Source organism: Eubalaena glacialis, chromosome 4 (assembly GCF_028564815.1).
Source record: "Eubalaena glacialis isolate mEubGla1 chromosome 4, mEubGla1.1.hap2.+ XY, whole genome shotgun sequence".
Classification (NCBI taxonomy): Eukaryota; Metazoa; Chordata; class Mammalia; order Artiodactyla; family Balaenidae; genus Eubalaena; species Eubalaena glacialis.
In genome coordinates this window covers 98881659-98896295 of record NC_083719.1, presented here as the reverse complement: position 1 = coordinate 98896295, position 14637 = coordinate 98881659, and the positions used below count along the sequence as shown (strand labels likewise).

At 36.1% G+C, this 14637-nt stretch overlaps 1 protein-coding gene across 2 annotated transcripts in view; it reads right to left on the bottom strand.

Annotated features, from left to right (window-relative positions):
• Positions 1–14637, bottom strand: part of HSD17B4 (hydroxysteroid 17-beta dehydrogenase 4) — a 150961-nt gene that overhangs the window by 89973 nt on the left and 46351 nt on the right. For both annotated transcript variants that reach the window (XM_061189542.1, XM_061189541.1), the window contains exons 16-17: positions 11827–11930; positions 7419–7484 (exon numbers count right to left, since the gene is read on the bottom strand). In XM_061189542.1, coding sequence (XP_061045525.1) covers positions 7419–7484; positions 11827–11930 — 170 coding nt within the window. The remainder of the gene's footprint in view (positions 1–7418; positions 7485–11826; positions 11931–14637) is intronic.

The following is a 14637-nucleotide window of genomic DNA, read 5'->3' as shown; positions in this document are numbered from 1 at the left end:
CAGTGCACCACAATGAAGAGTAGCCCCCACTCGCCACAACTAGAGAAAGCCCGCGCACAACAACGAAGACCCAATGCAGCCAAAAATTAATTAATTAATTATTTTTTAAAAATAAAAGAAATAAACATTTAAAAAAAAACACAATGAAGATAAGGTGTAAATGTTTATAGCCTCTTCTAACCAAGCAAAATTTATGCCAACTTTCTTAATGGGGTGTTTTAAATTGAAGCCTGTAACCCAATACTAGACATATAAATATCACACACTTCTCACAAACTTTCATTCTACTGGGTACACTAAATACTGAGATCAGCTCATCCTGCAAAAAAACAGACTAATAACTTGCCATTAAGATTATATTCCTGCTTACTCCAGATCTTCACATCACTTCTGTACTTAGATAAGGCAGAATTAGCAGAAAGATAGAGATAACAATAGGAAAAAAGTCACCATACTTCCCAACATTTAAATTGTGCGTTGGTCAAATGAGAGAGTACTTTTCAGTACTGAAGGGAAGAAATTCACAAAAGAGCTAACAGTAAGTATTTAATGTATCTGTGTATTAACTTTGGGTCTGCCTCTAGACTTCTCTCTTATCAATTGCTAGGTTAAGCTTTCCAAGACTATTAAAATGTTGTGTAGAGACTAGCCATGTTAGCATACCTGACTTTCTTAATGAGTTTTTGTTGTTCTTAATTACTGATTATTCTTTTTTAACAAATTTTATTTACAGAAAATAACATCTCCTATAATTCATAGGAAAATGTTGTTTACTTTTTAATATGTTTTGTACAATTTTAATAAGCTCTTTCTCTTTCCCATCACTCTATATGATAGTTTTCTAAATTATTCACTTTTTTAATGACTCAGTATTTTTTCCCTTTATATGGCTTCTAAAAATAATTAAATCAAATCAACAATTATCAAATAGATGTGACTTAAGATTCTGTATAAGATGGTAGAGGATTAAATGATAAATTTTAGAAAGCACTTTAAAAAAAATAAAACACTAGGCAAATATACATCATCATGTTGCATACAAATGGTAAAAGAATGACAAATTTCAGGGCCCAAAGAGGAAGGTGTCAAACACATAACAGATCATGGGCTTTGGCACCAGACAGACCTAGGTTCAAATCCAGCTCTGCCATTAGTGGGCAATTTTCTTTATCACCCTAACCTCAATCTTCTCATTTAAAAAACTGAGAGGCTAGTCAAACTCTTACAGAGCATTATCCTTGATAAATATTAATACCTCAATAAATGTGAACTATTATGATTATTTTTAAAGATTTCAGCAACAGTATAAGACAATCAAGTTTTTAAGATTAGTGCCAGTGTTCTTACCCCACAGATATCATTCCTATAAATGAAAAGAAACAACTTTTCTAAAGAAATCATATTAAAGGAATATGAAAATTTTCATATTATTTCAATGACAGCATTGCTTCCAACAGAAGGCAGAATTAGCAAAGACATAAAAGATCTATGATGAGAAATGACTAAAGTCAACTGATTGGATGTTTGACTAAATTCAATCATAATGCAAAATGACCATTCTCCAAACAATAAAGAACACTATCAAGGTTTATTTTCTGCATATCTTGAAGGACTTTCATATTTCAGAAGAAAAGCAAAAAGCTTCATGTTTTGTTTTGTTTCATTTCTGCCTAGATGTAAAAATCACTAAAATTCACACATACAAACTAAGAAAAATAGCTCTATATTGTCTTACTTGAGTATTAAATGTAAATGGGAGGATCTCCCATATATGAGTAAATTAGTTCTTAGTTTTATTTATTTAAAGTGTACCATTAGGGACTTCCCTAGTCGTCCAGTGGTTAAGAATCCACCTTCCAGTGCAGGGGACATGGGTTTGATCCCTGGTCAGGGAACTAATACCCCCCATGCCAAGGGGCAACTAGGCCCTTGTGCCACAACTACTGAGCGCACACCCTCTAGAGCCCGCGCACCACAACTAGAGAGCCCACGTGCCATAACTACTGAACCCACACACTCTAGAGCCTGCGCGCCACAACTAGAGGGCCCACGTGCCTCAGTGAAAGATTCCGCATGCCGCAACGAAGACCCTGCGTGCCACAACTAAGACCCAATGCAGCCAAATAAATAAGTAAATTTTTTTTTTTTAAAGTGTACATTAAGTTAAACCAAATGCTAAATAAAAGGGGTCAGGAATTAGTTCTTCCCAAATCCTCACATCCCCTAAAAAAGCAAACAGATCGACAAGAAAAACAAGTAGAACTATACAGATCCCAGGCCTACAGTGTAACTAGAAGAGAAAAACCGCAAACTTCAAATTCCTATAAGTAGGAAAAAAAACACCTATATCCAGCAGCACTGTCTTCTGAGCACCCTCTTAAAACTACTAGAGAGAGTGGTAGGGGTGGGGAGGGGGAGTATAGCAGAAGCTCATGGAAGAGAAAAAAGGAAACAAAGAAAAATCACTTCGAGACACAGAGAGTCTACCTCGAGGACAAAAATACTGAGAAGAATCCTGGAAGATTAGAATACTGACTACGGAGAAAAGAATTAAAAGTGCACGGGCCTCCAAATGGCAGTCCTAGAAAGGCAATACTTCTGAGGAAGAAGAGGATAAAACAAAGATGTCTCCTTCGAAGACGAATGGTGAAGAAAGAGAAGCAAGAGGGGAAATTTATGATCCTGCAGGATAAAGAGAACTAAAAACAAATTTAATAAAACATTTCCCCACTATGCCCTACTCCAAAAAGCCATCCATGAAAGAAAAGGCACTTTGCTATACTGACAGATGACAATCTTGAATTTCTTTAAGAAAGAACCTTGTAAACTGTCCCAAACTACTCACTTTACCTACAAAATGCATATAGGTAAGTAATCTTCACCTGTACAAAGCTACAATAAGACTAAAAAAGAAAATAAGAACCAAAACATTATAATAAATAAAATTTTCCCAAACAAAACAACTAGCAAACAGAAGAAAACGATAACACAATACTCAAGCATTTGGGGATAGGAAATAAACATCTTGAATCTGAAATTCAAAAACCAAAAATATAAATGGACAACAAACATGAAGAAATGAAGTAAGAGATGATTAAACTTGGGAAAGAAATAAAAGAAAAATCAAAATCATACCAGAAATTGAAGACTAAATTATAATGTTCCCAAAGGAGAACATATTCAAACAAAATTTTAATAAGGGGCATAGAAGAAAAAGAAGAAAAAAACCAAGAGAATGGAAATGAGATTAATAAAGAACTAAAAAAGGACAGAAAATGGTTGGAAGAAAGATAGAAAAAGATCCAATGTACATAAAGAGTACCTGAAGAAATAAAAATAAAACAATGAATAAGAACTAATATTTAAAATTATAACCCTAGAAAACTTTTTGAAAATAAAAGATCTGAACACACATATTAAAAAGGCCCACCAGGTACATGGGAAAACTGACCTGGAATGTGCAACACTGAGACTTATCCTAGTAAAACTATTAGATTTTTAAAGATGAAGGAAAAAAAAATCCTAAAGCCCTCGAGGATAAAGATCAAGTAACTTAAAGGAAGATAATGACTGGCATCAGACTTCTAAACAGCAATATAGAAAGCCAGGCAACAATGGAACACCATTTTAAGAAACTCAAGATTTCATATCCAGCCAAGCTGTCCTTTGAGTATCCAGGGTATAGAAAAATAGTTTTAAATACATAGGAACCGGACTTCCCTGGTGGTGCAGTGGTTAAGAATCCGCCTGCCAGTGCAGGGGACATGGGTTCAAGCCCTGGTCCAGGAAGATCCCACATGCCGCAGAGCAACTAAGCCCATGCGCCACAACTACTGAGCCTGTGCTCTAGAGCCCGTGAGCCACAACTACTGAGCCCACGTGCCACAACTACTGAAGCCCGCAGGCCTAGAGCCCATGCTCCGAAACAAAAAGAAACCACCACAACGAGAAGCCCGCGCACCACAACAAAGAGTAGCCCCCGATTGCTGCAACTAGAGAAAGCCCGCGCACAGTGACGACAACCCAATGCAGCCAAAAATAAATAAATAAATTTATTTAATAAATAAATAAATACATAGGAACCAAAGGAATACTATACACGAGGCCTTCTTGGGGAACCTACCACAGGAGGAGCTTTATCCAACCAGGAGATATGGGAGAACCTTTGGCAAAAGGATTGATATATATTCGATTGCAAATCTAAGACTAAAACAAAGGTGGGGAAGAGGGAAGAATAATATATAAATGTTAAATTGTTCTGAAAAAGTAAAATTAATGCATTCCCCAAAATGGGAACTGTAAGGGAAAGAGAAACAAGAAAATAAAATAGGCTCTTTAATTATTAGAAACAAGTAGGAAACAAAGCACAGCAATAAAAACTGAAAAAACAAATAGTAATAAATGAGAAAATTGGGCACTATGGGCATATAAAAAGGTATAGGACTTCCACTTCCGGCCTAGATGGAATAAGTGGAATGAACTTACTCTTCCACTGTAAACAATTAGGAAAAAAAAAATTTTTTTAAGTGGGCGAGGGAGATACTGTTCTTAGACATTGGACAGTAGGCAGGACAGGATTATGATTCTTGATAGAAAAGAAACAAACAAGATGGACTCTACAATGGCCACAGTGCTCTGCCTGACAGCACTTTCTAGACTGCAGTGCAAAAAGGGAAACCGAAACATAGCAAAACAGTCTCAAAGAGTTAAAGAGATAAAGATCAGAGTTCTGGGAGAATGGGCAGCTGGAATGTAGATGTACTGAAAAGGAGGAAGCTACACAGGAAACAGCTCCAGAAATTGAAATAGAAATCCCCTTGAGGGCCACAGAGATAGGCCCTGGAAGATGAGACACCACATGGAGAAGAAGCCAGGTGGAGATTAGAGGCACGCCAGCCAACAGGGAGCACTAAGACCCTGCACTTGTGAAAGAGCCATCTTGGACTTTCCTGCCCCACCCAGCCGCCATCTGAGAACAGCTACATGAGTGATAGCCAACACCATTTGTAGCACAAGGACCGCCCAGGCAACCCAGAGTCATGCAAAATAATAAATCATTGTTTCAAAACAAAATTTTAAAAGTATAATACACATGGTAATATAATAAAGAATTATATTTTAATGGATAGTATAACCAATATTCCAAAGATTAACTTTATTTAACAATGATGGTAGCTAAGGTCCTGTTAGAATAAGTAGTATGAGATATGTATCTAGGGAAACTAAAGATACTTGTTTTCATTCTCCTCAAATACAAAGCCTGACACCTGTTACCTATTTATTCTTTGGTCTTTCTAGATTATTGGGGATGAATTTTCTCTTTATTAATTATGAAAAACCATGAAGTATACTTGTAATATCATAACAGTTTGAAGACGAAGAAATTCTCCTAAAGACATGAAAAACAAAATATTCCAGAAGTGATATTGGTAGAGCTATGGTTGCCAGTTTCCCTACTGATTGAAAAGTTACTTATTTAATTTAAATACCTGGCACAAAGTTTACGCTATAACAACATAATCTGTTCCATTTCCACTTCTCCTTAAAGGTCTGTTCATCCACAATCATCTCCCACCACTCTCTGGTGTGAATGCTCTAATTCTTACTCCTTGTACATACATCATGCTCTTTTCTGCTATCATTACTAAGTTCTTATCCCCTTCCAGGCCATACTGCAAGCCTTATATCCCTGGTAAGAGAGAATATCTATACACCATTTTAGTTCAGAAGTCCCATCTTTCCTACCAAACTCTTCTGTATGTCATTCTCTAATGAGTAGCCCATCTCAGGATGTCTACAGCACTTACTCTACAATTCAAAGCCTTGTATTTAATCATTCGTTGCTTAGAATAGGTGCCCTAGAAATTAAGACATCTACGCCTTATATCTAAGTGTCCTTTCAGTTCCTTGTCAATAGATCACACTTCTTCTACTTGATTTGTATCTCCTATAGCACAGATCCAATTTTAAACAGCCCACAAATCCCCTGAAATTTATGCAAAGTTTTATGCAAAATGTTTTTGAAGAAACAGTCAGTAGTTTTTATCATATTCTCGAATGACCATATGATACAAATGGTCAGGAACCTCTGTCAAATGATGGGTGCCCATTATTTATACAAAAAAGATTTGTTAACTTATAAACTGTCCTTGCCACACAGCAAAATACTCAAGTCTGCTAAAAGCTAACAAAAAGTTCTATTCATCTGAAAAAAGAAAAAAAGAAAATCTTTCTGCTTACTGTATAAAGAAATTCAAGCCATGGAAACTATTCAGCTTTTCTTATCTACAGCAGATACATTTTATTATTTCAGTAACCCAAGAATAATAATGGAGCACTTCTGGGTTTTCTGAACCATGAAACCATGAAGTCTTCTGTTCTTTAGTGTGCTAATAAAATTAATTTCACTATGAAGCTTTAATTAAACATAAATACGAGTGCTCTCTTAAGAAATTGATAAGAAATAGGGATGGGAAGAACATTTAAAGGCAAAAACTAATCTGAGGTAGAAAGTATTGTTCTATCACCCAATTATATAGTGTATAAAAAAATACAATTAATATGTTCCAAACTTAATTCTTTCTGGCTCATGAAATTATATTCCTATTTGCCAGCACACATAAATCCTGCAGAAGTTCTCATATCAAGTATATCAAAATTAGTATCAAAAAATAAGTGAATTTTACAAATAATGTGCTGTCATTACCTGCTTATTCACAGCATAACTTCAGAGCTTTATATATTCTGTTCTATGTCTGCATGGTTAGTATTCTGGCCATTTTAGGGAAGAATCTTCACGTCTCTCAAAAACAAAGTTGCTTTTCTCATCTTTACGGTCACCTTTTGTTTCTTAGATAAATCTTTGCATGCTTACAGAATTTGTTAACTGACAGGGCATTTTAACTCCTCCATCAGAAAACATATTATTTATGCCAAACAAAAGAGATTAAATCATCTACTCCTTCTCAGATGCTTTACTGTACCTGTCCACTAAAGTTAGCATAAAATAATCTCTCTCGAAGCAATGGAGCTCAGTTTTGTTTTCCAATAGAAGAAAGGATAACTGAAATTTGCCTTTTATTTTATCCTGCTCTCTAAGGCTTTAATGAAATTCTTCACTACTAAGCTAGGCAGTCTCCTTAAGGCAAGCAATCCATTGCCAACAAAGCATGACGCTTTTTCAATTGACTAATGAAAAGCCATTTTACATTTTCTTTTGATACCTAGTGGAGAAAAAAACTGCTAAGTAAAAATTCAGAAAGAACGAATTTCAACTACAGAAATATGCCATTATTTTTATTACGTAGAAGAACACAGCCACTACTTTTGGACTCACAAAATTACAGGGTATCAGAGTTATAAATCAAAAAGTGTCAGGAGTCAGGTGGCTTTATCACTTTTCAAAAATACATTCTTACCTGATTAAGTGAGGTGGTATCTGTAAGTACAGCATCAGGAGGTCTATTAGGTATGGCTACAGCTACCTAAGATCAAAAAACACTACACGTTAAATAATAACAAAATAATTGTTATTCTCTTTACCCAAACTGATATTTGATAAACAACCATGTTTCAATATACAGTCATCCCTCAGTTTCCAAGGGTGATTGGTTCCAGGACCCCTTCATGGACACCAAGATCTGCAGATGCTCAAATCCCTTATATAAAACGGTGTAGTATTTGCATATAATCTATGCACATCCTCCCATATACTTATAATACCTAATACAATGTAAATGCTATGTAAATAGTTTGGGAACTTTCTGCAATTTTTTTTTTCTGAATATTTTTGATCCACGGTTGGTTCAATCTGCAGATGCCAAACCTGTGGATACAGAACCCACAGATATGGAGGGCTGACTATAACAAAATCTGCAAGCTGGATAAAAAGTTTATTTTAATATTTTATTTTCAGCACATAATGACATTTAAAATTTCACAACTGCTAGCTTCATCTACATTAAGATTTCCCTGAAATGACCTTGTTTAATGAAAGGAATTATATAACCAGATCCATTCTCTAGGCCACAAAGGAGAAAAAGGTAAAGACTCTTTTCCCAATGCAAAAGATGTCAGTAACTGTAAGAATTAGACAAACAATTCACATCTATATTGATTTAATCTTTAAATGCACTTTACTAAGGGTGTGGATCTCTTTGCATTTATTTTCTTTTTAATTTTTATTGGAGTATAGTTTATTTACAATGTGTTAATTTCAGGTGTACAGCAAAGTGAATCAGTTATATATATATATATATATATATATATATATATATATATACACATATATCTTCACTCTTTTTTAGATTCTCTTCCCATATAGGTCCTTACAGAGTATTGAGTAGAGTTCCCTGTGCTATAAAGTTATGTCTTTATTAGTTATCTATTTTATATATAGTAGTGTGTCTATGTCAATCCCAATCTCCCAATTTATCACTCCCCCACCATTTCCCCCCTGGTAATTATAAGTTTGTTTTCTACATCTGTGACTCTATTTCTGTTTTGTAAAGAAGTTCATTTGTATCATTTTTTTTTTCAGATTCTGCATATAAGTGATATCTTATGATATTTGTCTTTGTCTGACTTACTTCACTCAGTATGGCAGTCTCTAGGTCCATCCATGTTCCTGCAAATGGCATTATTTCATTCTTCTTTATGGCTGAGTAATAGTCCATTGTATATACGTACCACATCTTCTTTATCCATTCCTCTTTTTTTTTTTTAAGTGCATAAATCTTTTTTTTTTTTAATAAATTTATTTATTTATTTATTTTTGGCTGTGTTGGATCTTTGTTGCTGTGTACGGGCTTTCTCTAATTGCAGTGAGCGGGGGCTACTCTTCATTGCAGTGCACAGGCTTCTCACTGCGGTGTCTTTTCTTGTTGCGGAGCACAGGCTCTAGGCGCACAGGCTTCAGCAGTTGTGGCACGTGGGCTCAGCAGTTGTGGCTCACGGGTGCTAGAGCGCAGACTGAGTAGTTGTGCCGCACGGGCTTAGTTGCTCCACGGCATGTGGGATCTTCCCGGACCGGGACTTGAACCTGTGTCCCCTGAATTGGCAGGCGGATTCTTAACCACTGCACCACCAGGGAAGCCCCCATTCCTCTGCTGATGGACATTTAGGTTGCCTCCATGTCCTGGCTATTGTAAACAGTGCTGCTATCAACATTGAGGTGCGTGGTTTTCTCCAGGTGTATGCCCAGTAGTGGGATTGCTGGATCATATGCTAACTCTATTTTTAGTTTCTTAAGGAACCTCCATACTGTTCTCCGTAGTGAAGAATCAATTTACATTTACATTCAATCAATTTACATTCCCACCAACAGTGCAAAAGGGTTCCCTTTTCTCCACACCCTCTCTAGCATTTATTGTTTGTAGATTTTTTGATGATGGCCATTCTAACCAGTGTGAGGTGATAACTCATAGTTTTGATTTGCATTTCTCTAATAATTAGTGACGTTGAGCATGTTTTCATGTGCTTTTTGGCCATCTATATGTCTTCTTTGGAGAAATGTCTATTTAGATCTTCCTCTTTGCATTTATATCTTAATTGGAGCAGTTGAGCTTCTTGGATGTGTAGATCAACGTTTTTCATCAATGCCATTGTTCTTTCAATTATTTTTTTCTGCTTCTTTCTGTCTCCTCTCTTTCTGGTATGCCCATTACATAAAAGCTGGTATACTTAATGGTATTTCACATTTCTCTGAGCCCCTTCAATCTTTTTCTTCATCTTTTTTCTTTCTGTTCTTCAGACAGAGATAGATTGATCGATCTTCAAGCTTTTTGATTTTAATTCTGCCACTTCAAATCTACTGTTGAGACCCTCTAGTAAATTCTTCATTTCAGTTATTGTACTTTCAGTTCCAGAACTACTTCTATTTGGTTCTTTTTTTATATAATTTCTATTTATTGATTTCTTTCCCTTTTTTTTTTTTTTTTTTTTTTTGAGCCACACCACACAGCTTGCAGGATCTTAGTTCCCCGACCAGGGATCGAACCCATGCCCCCTGCAGTGGAAGTGTGGAGTCCTAACCACTGAACCACCGGGAAATTCTCCAATTTTTCTCTATTTGATGAGACATTGTCATCATACTTTACTTCTTTACACACTTTACTTCTTTAAGCATGGTTTCCTTTAGTTCTTTGACTATATTTACAATAAATGCTTTGAAGTCTTTTCCTATTAAGTCTTCCCAAAAGCAATCTCTGTTGCCTGTTTTGTTTTTTCCTATCTATGGGTCATACTCTTTTATTTCTTTCAGATCTTGTAATTTTTTGTTGATAACTGGATACTTTAGATAATATATTGCAGCAACTCTGGATACTGAGACCCCCTTCCCCTTCCAGGGCTTGTTGTTATTGTTAACTTGTTTATTTGTTTAGTGACTTGGCTAGACGATTTTAGTTAAGCGTATTTCCCCCACAGTGTGCAGACTCTGATGTTGCTCCTCAGAGGGTACAGCCTTGGGCAAGCACAGTCAGCCTGGGATGACAGTGGTTTTAGCAGGGCTCTCTGTGACTGTCTCTCGCTGATCTCTCTGTTAAACTGTCTGTCCAGCTGTTTGGCTTCACAAATTGCCAGATGACTGTTCTATTATTTTCAACAGTGCCCTGGGGCATAAATTGTTCCACAGTCTGATCCAATTAAAGTCAGGCCTTTTTGGAGGTGTAGTCTTTGAGGCCAGTCTTTGAGGTTTGTTATGATCCCATGACGACTCTTCTTAGCTGTCTCTTTCCATGGTTCTCTCTGGCAAACTTCTAGTTGGACTAGTTTAGTTTACTGCTTCCATGGAGCTACCAGCCTCCTCTTGATTATCACTAAAGTAACCTTGTTTTTGAAACCATCCTTACTTTTAAGCTTCCAAATACTTGGTACCAAAATGAGTCAGTTTCCGTGGGAAGAGCTTCAGAGCTCTCTATTATTACAGCCTGCCTTGCCCCCCAGGCAAAACCTCTGCACCACTGCAACGGACATGAGGGTAAGGATAGTGGCCCACTTCCCTCCAGGTGACACCCTCACTTTACAAGAAGAGTCCTGGGCGGAGGTCGGAGCTTCTGGTCTTCTCAGCTTGCCTCTAGCAGCAGGGGACCCCCACCCTATGAGCAGGCTGGGCAAGAGTTATCAGGGCCCTAGTGTTCTCAGCCTGCCACGGTGGAACACAGTCTCCACCCTACAAGTGGGGATGGGGTGGAGGAAGACAGCCCCGTAACTCTCAGCCACTTTGACCTGGAATTGAGCTTCTGCAGCACAAGCTGGGGTCGGGGAGCCGGGCTGGGGGTAATAGGAAAAATGAGTGGGCTGCTCCTCCTAGGAAGACAGTGCGGCCCTATTCTGGGAACTGAGGGCAGAGGTAAAAGCTAGGTTAAATTGATGTAAAATCCAATTTACAAAATATTTTTAGGAAAAAAAATATGTTTTTGGATAGAATTTGAGAACTAAAGAGTAACTAGAATTGTTTTATACAAGAGAAATGCTCAAGTCATTTAATGAATGATGATTTGCATTTATACAAGGATCACTTGTAAGTGTTAGGTTTTTCTAAAGAGTTTTGGATGCAGGCAAAGTTTGCATAAGAAAGTAAAGATATTCCCATAGTTACCTCAGCTACATTACACTTACGTCAGCCAGACTTTTCTATATATAACATATGTTATATATTAAAATATACAAATATAAACAGCATTTCAAATCCAAGGAACACATTCTGATTCAAAGAACTGTGGATTACTGAAACCCTACTCTATGAAATTACACATACGGTAAGTTCAAAATACAGATAAGGATCCTTAACAACACATGTATCTCGCTTATGAAGTCATAGCCTACCTTAGCTTTGTCTGACGTCCGTTTTCCACCAAAGCCTCCAGAGCCAACAACAAAGATGGAGAACTGATTATAACATATAAGTTCCTCCTCAGAATAAGAGTAGACTGAAAAGTAAATGAAAGAAAAAAAGAAAAGAGGTTATTACCAAAAGACATAACTAGTTACCCAATATATGATCAACAATCCTTTTAAAAGTTTCAGAAACAAAATCCAATTACTAAAAGGCTTTGCAATTTAAAGACACCCAAGTTTGGGATACAGAGCACTCATTTTAATCATTCACTACCAGTCTCTGGAGGCAGAGAGAAGAGGATCTTGACAAATCCTTTCTTGACTATGAAACAGCAGTTCATCTCACCTCTTCTTAAATTTCCCCAACTGCCTTTCATATTTCAATTCTCTCCTTCTCAAACCTTTCAAACAATTCCACTATAAAATGCAGACTAACACACATGAAAAGATGCTCATCATCGTTAATTATTAGAGAAATGCAAATCAAAACTACAACGAGGTACCACCTCACACTGGTCAGAATGACCATCATTAAAAAGTCTACAAATAACAAATGCTGGAGAGGGTGTGGAGAAAAGGGAACCCTCCTACACTGTTGGTAGGAATGTAAATTGGTGCAGCCACTATGGAAAACAGTATGGAGGTTCCTCAAAAAACTAAAAATAGAATTGCCATATGATCCAGCAATCCCACTCCTAGGCATATATCCAGACAAAACTATAATTCAAAAAGATGCATGCACCCCTATGTTCATAGCAACACTATTTACAATAGCCAAGACATGGAAACAACCTAAAAGTCCATCAACAGATGAATGGATAAAGAAGATGTGATACACACACACACACACACACACACACACACACACACACACTGGAATATTACTCAGCCATAAAAAAGACTGAAATAATGCCATTTGCAGCAACACGGATGCACCTAGAGATTATCATACCAAGAGAAGTCAGAAAGAGACAGACAAATACCATATGATATCACTTATATGTGGAATCTAAAACATGACACAAACGAACATATGTACGAAACAGAAATAGACTCAGAGATATAGAGAACAGACTTGTGGTTGCCTAGGGGAAGGGAAGGTGGTGGAGGGATGGATTGGGAGTTTGGGATTAGCAGATGGAAACTATTATATATAGGATGGATAAACAACAAGGTCCTACTGTATTGCACAGGGAACTATATTCAATATCCTGTGATAAGCCATAATGGAAAAGAATATGAAAAAGAATGTATATATGTATAACTAAATCACTCTGCTGTACAGCAGAATTTAACACAACATTGTAAATCCACTAAAATTCAATAATTCAATAAAATTAAAAAATTAAAATAAAATACAGATAACCACACTCCCAAATTTTCAAACATTCTGCTGAAGTCCTCAATAGAGCCTGGAATGTAAAAGAAGAAATAAGTGAGAATGAAGGTATAAGCTTCAGGAGGGCAGGATCATGGCTTTTTTGCTCACCATCATATTCCCAGCAATTAGAATAGTAACTGGGACAGAAAAGGCACCTAATAAATATGTATTAAATTAATTAGTAAATCAATGAACAAACGATGTGACTGAGCAAGTTAGTGAGTAAGTAAGCAAGTAATGAATGAAAGACAGCTGTCCCTCTTTCTACTGACTACTTTCCTGGTGACAGTTTGAGCATCACCTAAATCACCAGCACTATAAAACTAGGAATATGATTTTGAATTGTATAATAAGGAAAAATATAATTATAACAAAAAATAAGGGAAGTCATGGTGATTTGTATTTAAAATAAGACTTTTATCCTTATTACACAGAAAATTGGATATCTAATTCCATCTATATTTTATCTACAAATTCTAATACATTACTACCCATTACCAAGCTATAGCTAAATAAATGGAGTAGATCAAGAAAGAATAGTAAAAATTAAAGCCAAGGTTACTGCAAAACTTCTTTGTGGTAGACATTTGGTAGAATGGTGAGAAGGCTAAAAGAAAACCGGGAGAGTTGCAGCCAAATGTTAGCCAATATTTGGAATGGTAAGAAAATACAAAAATCTTAAAAAAGAAAGAAGAGGGATAAGGAGGAAGAGGGAAAGAGAGAGAACAGACACATGTTCTACGTGTCTATGATGAAATACATAGTTTACTTTGTAAACTATGAGTTAACAAAAACAATGTAGTAGGAAAATATTTAAGAGCATTAAAAATGTTCTCAATATATTATTAAGTAAAAACAAGGCAAGTTCCAAAACAACATATTCAGCAGAACTCCTATGTATTTAGAACAAAATGATAAAGCCTATATTCCAAATACCAGACAATATTAAACTTTCCACTGCTATTTCCAAAATTTTTTATAATGTTTATCTATTTCTATTGTTCTTAAACTTTAAAACAAATAAATTCTAAGCAATGTATCTTTAGCTTATGTTTAATTACTAGTATTTCAACATTCATTAAACTACTATAATCTTTTTTTCCACTGCAAATAAAATGTGGCTATGGTGTTTAAACCACATTATAAGTTCAATAGGTTTGAATGTGCAAGGTTAAGAACGTAACTACCATTTATAAGAATGATTCAGGGGTCAAATACGTTCCAAGTTCCAAAGAGCTAACATAGAAAAGAGTATCTACAACATAGCCTAATTATCAATTGAGGGCAGTCTATGTATTCATTCCTGCCAAAAACATAATCTAGGAAGCATAATTCTCCTCTATGTTTGCTATACCAGCCACATTTCTCACCTCTGTGCTTTGGTTATGTTGTTACAAATCCCCTGAAATGTCCCACTC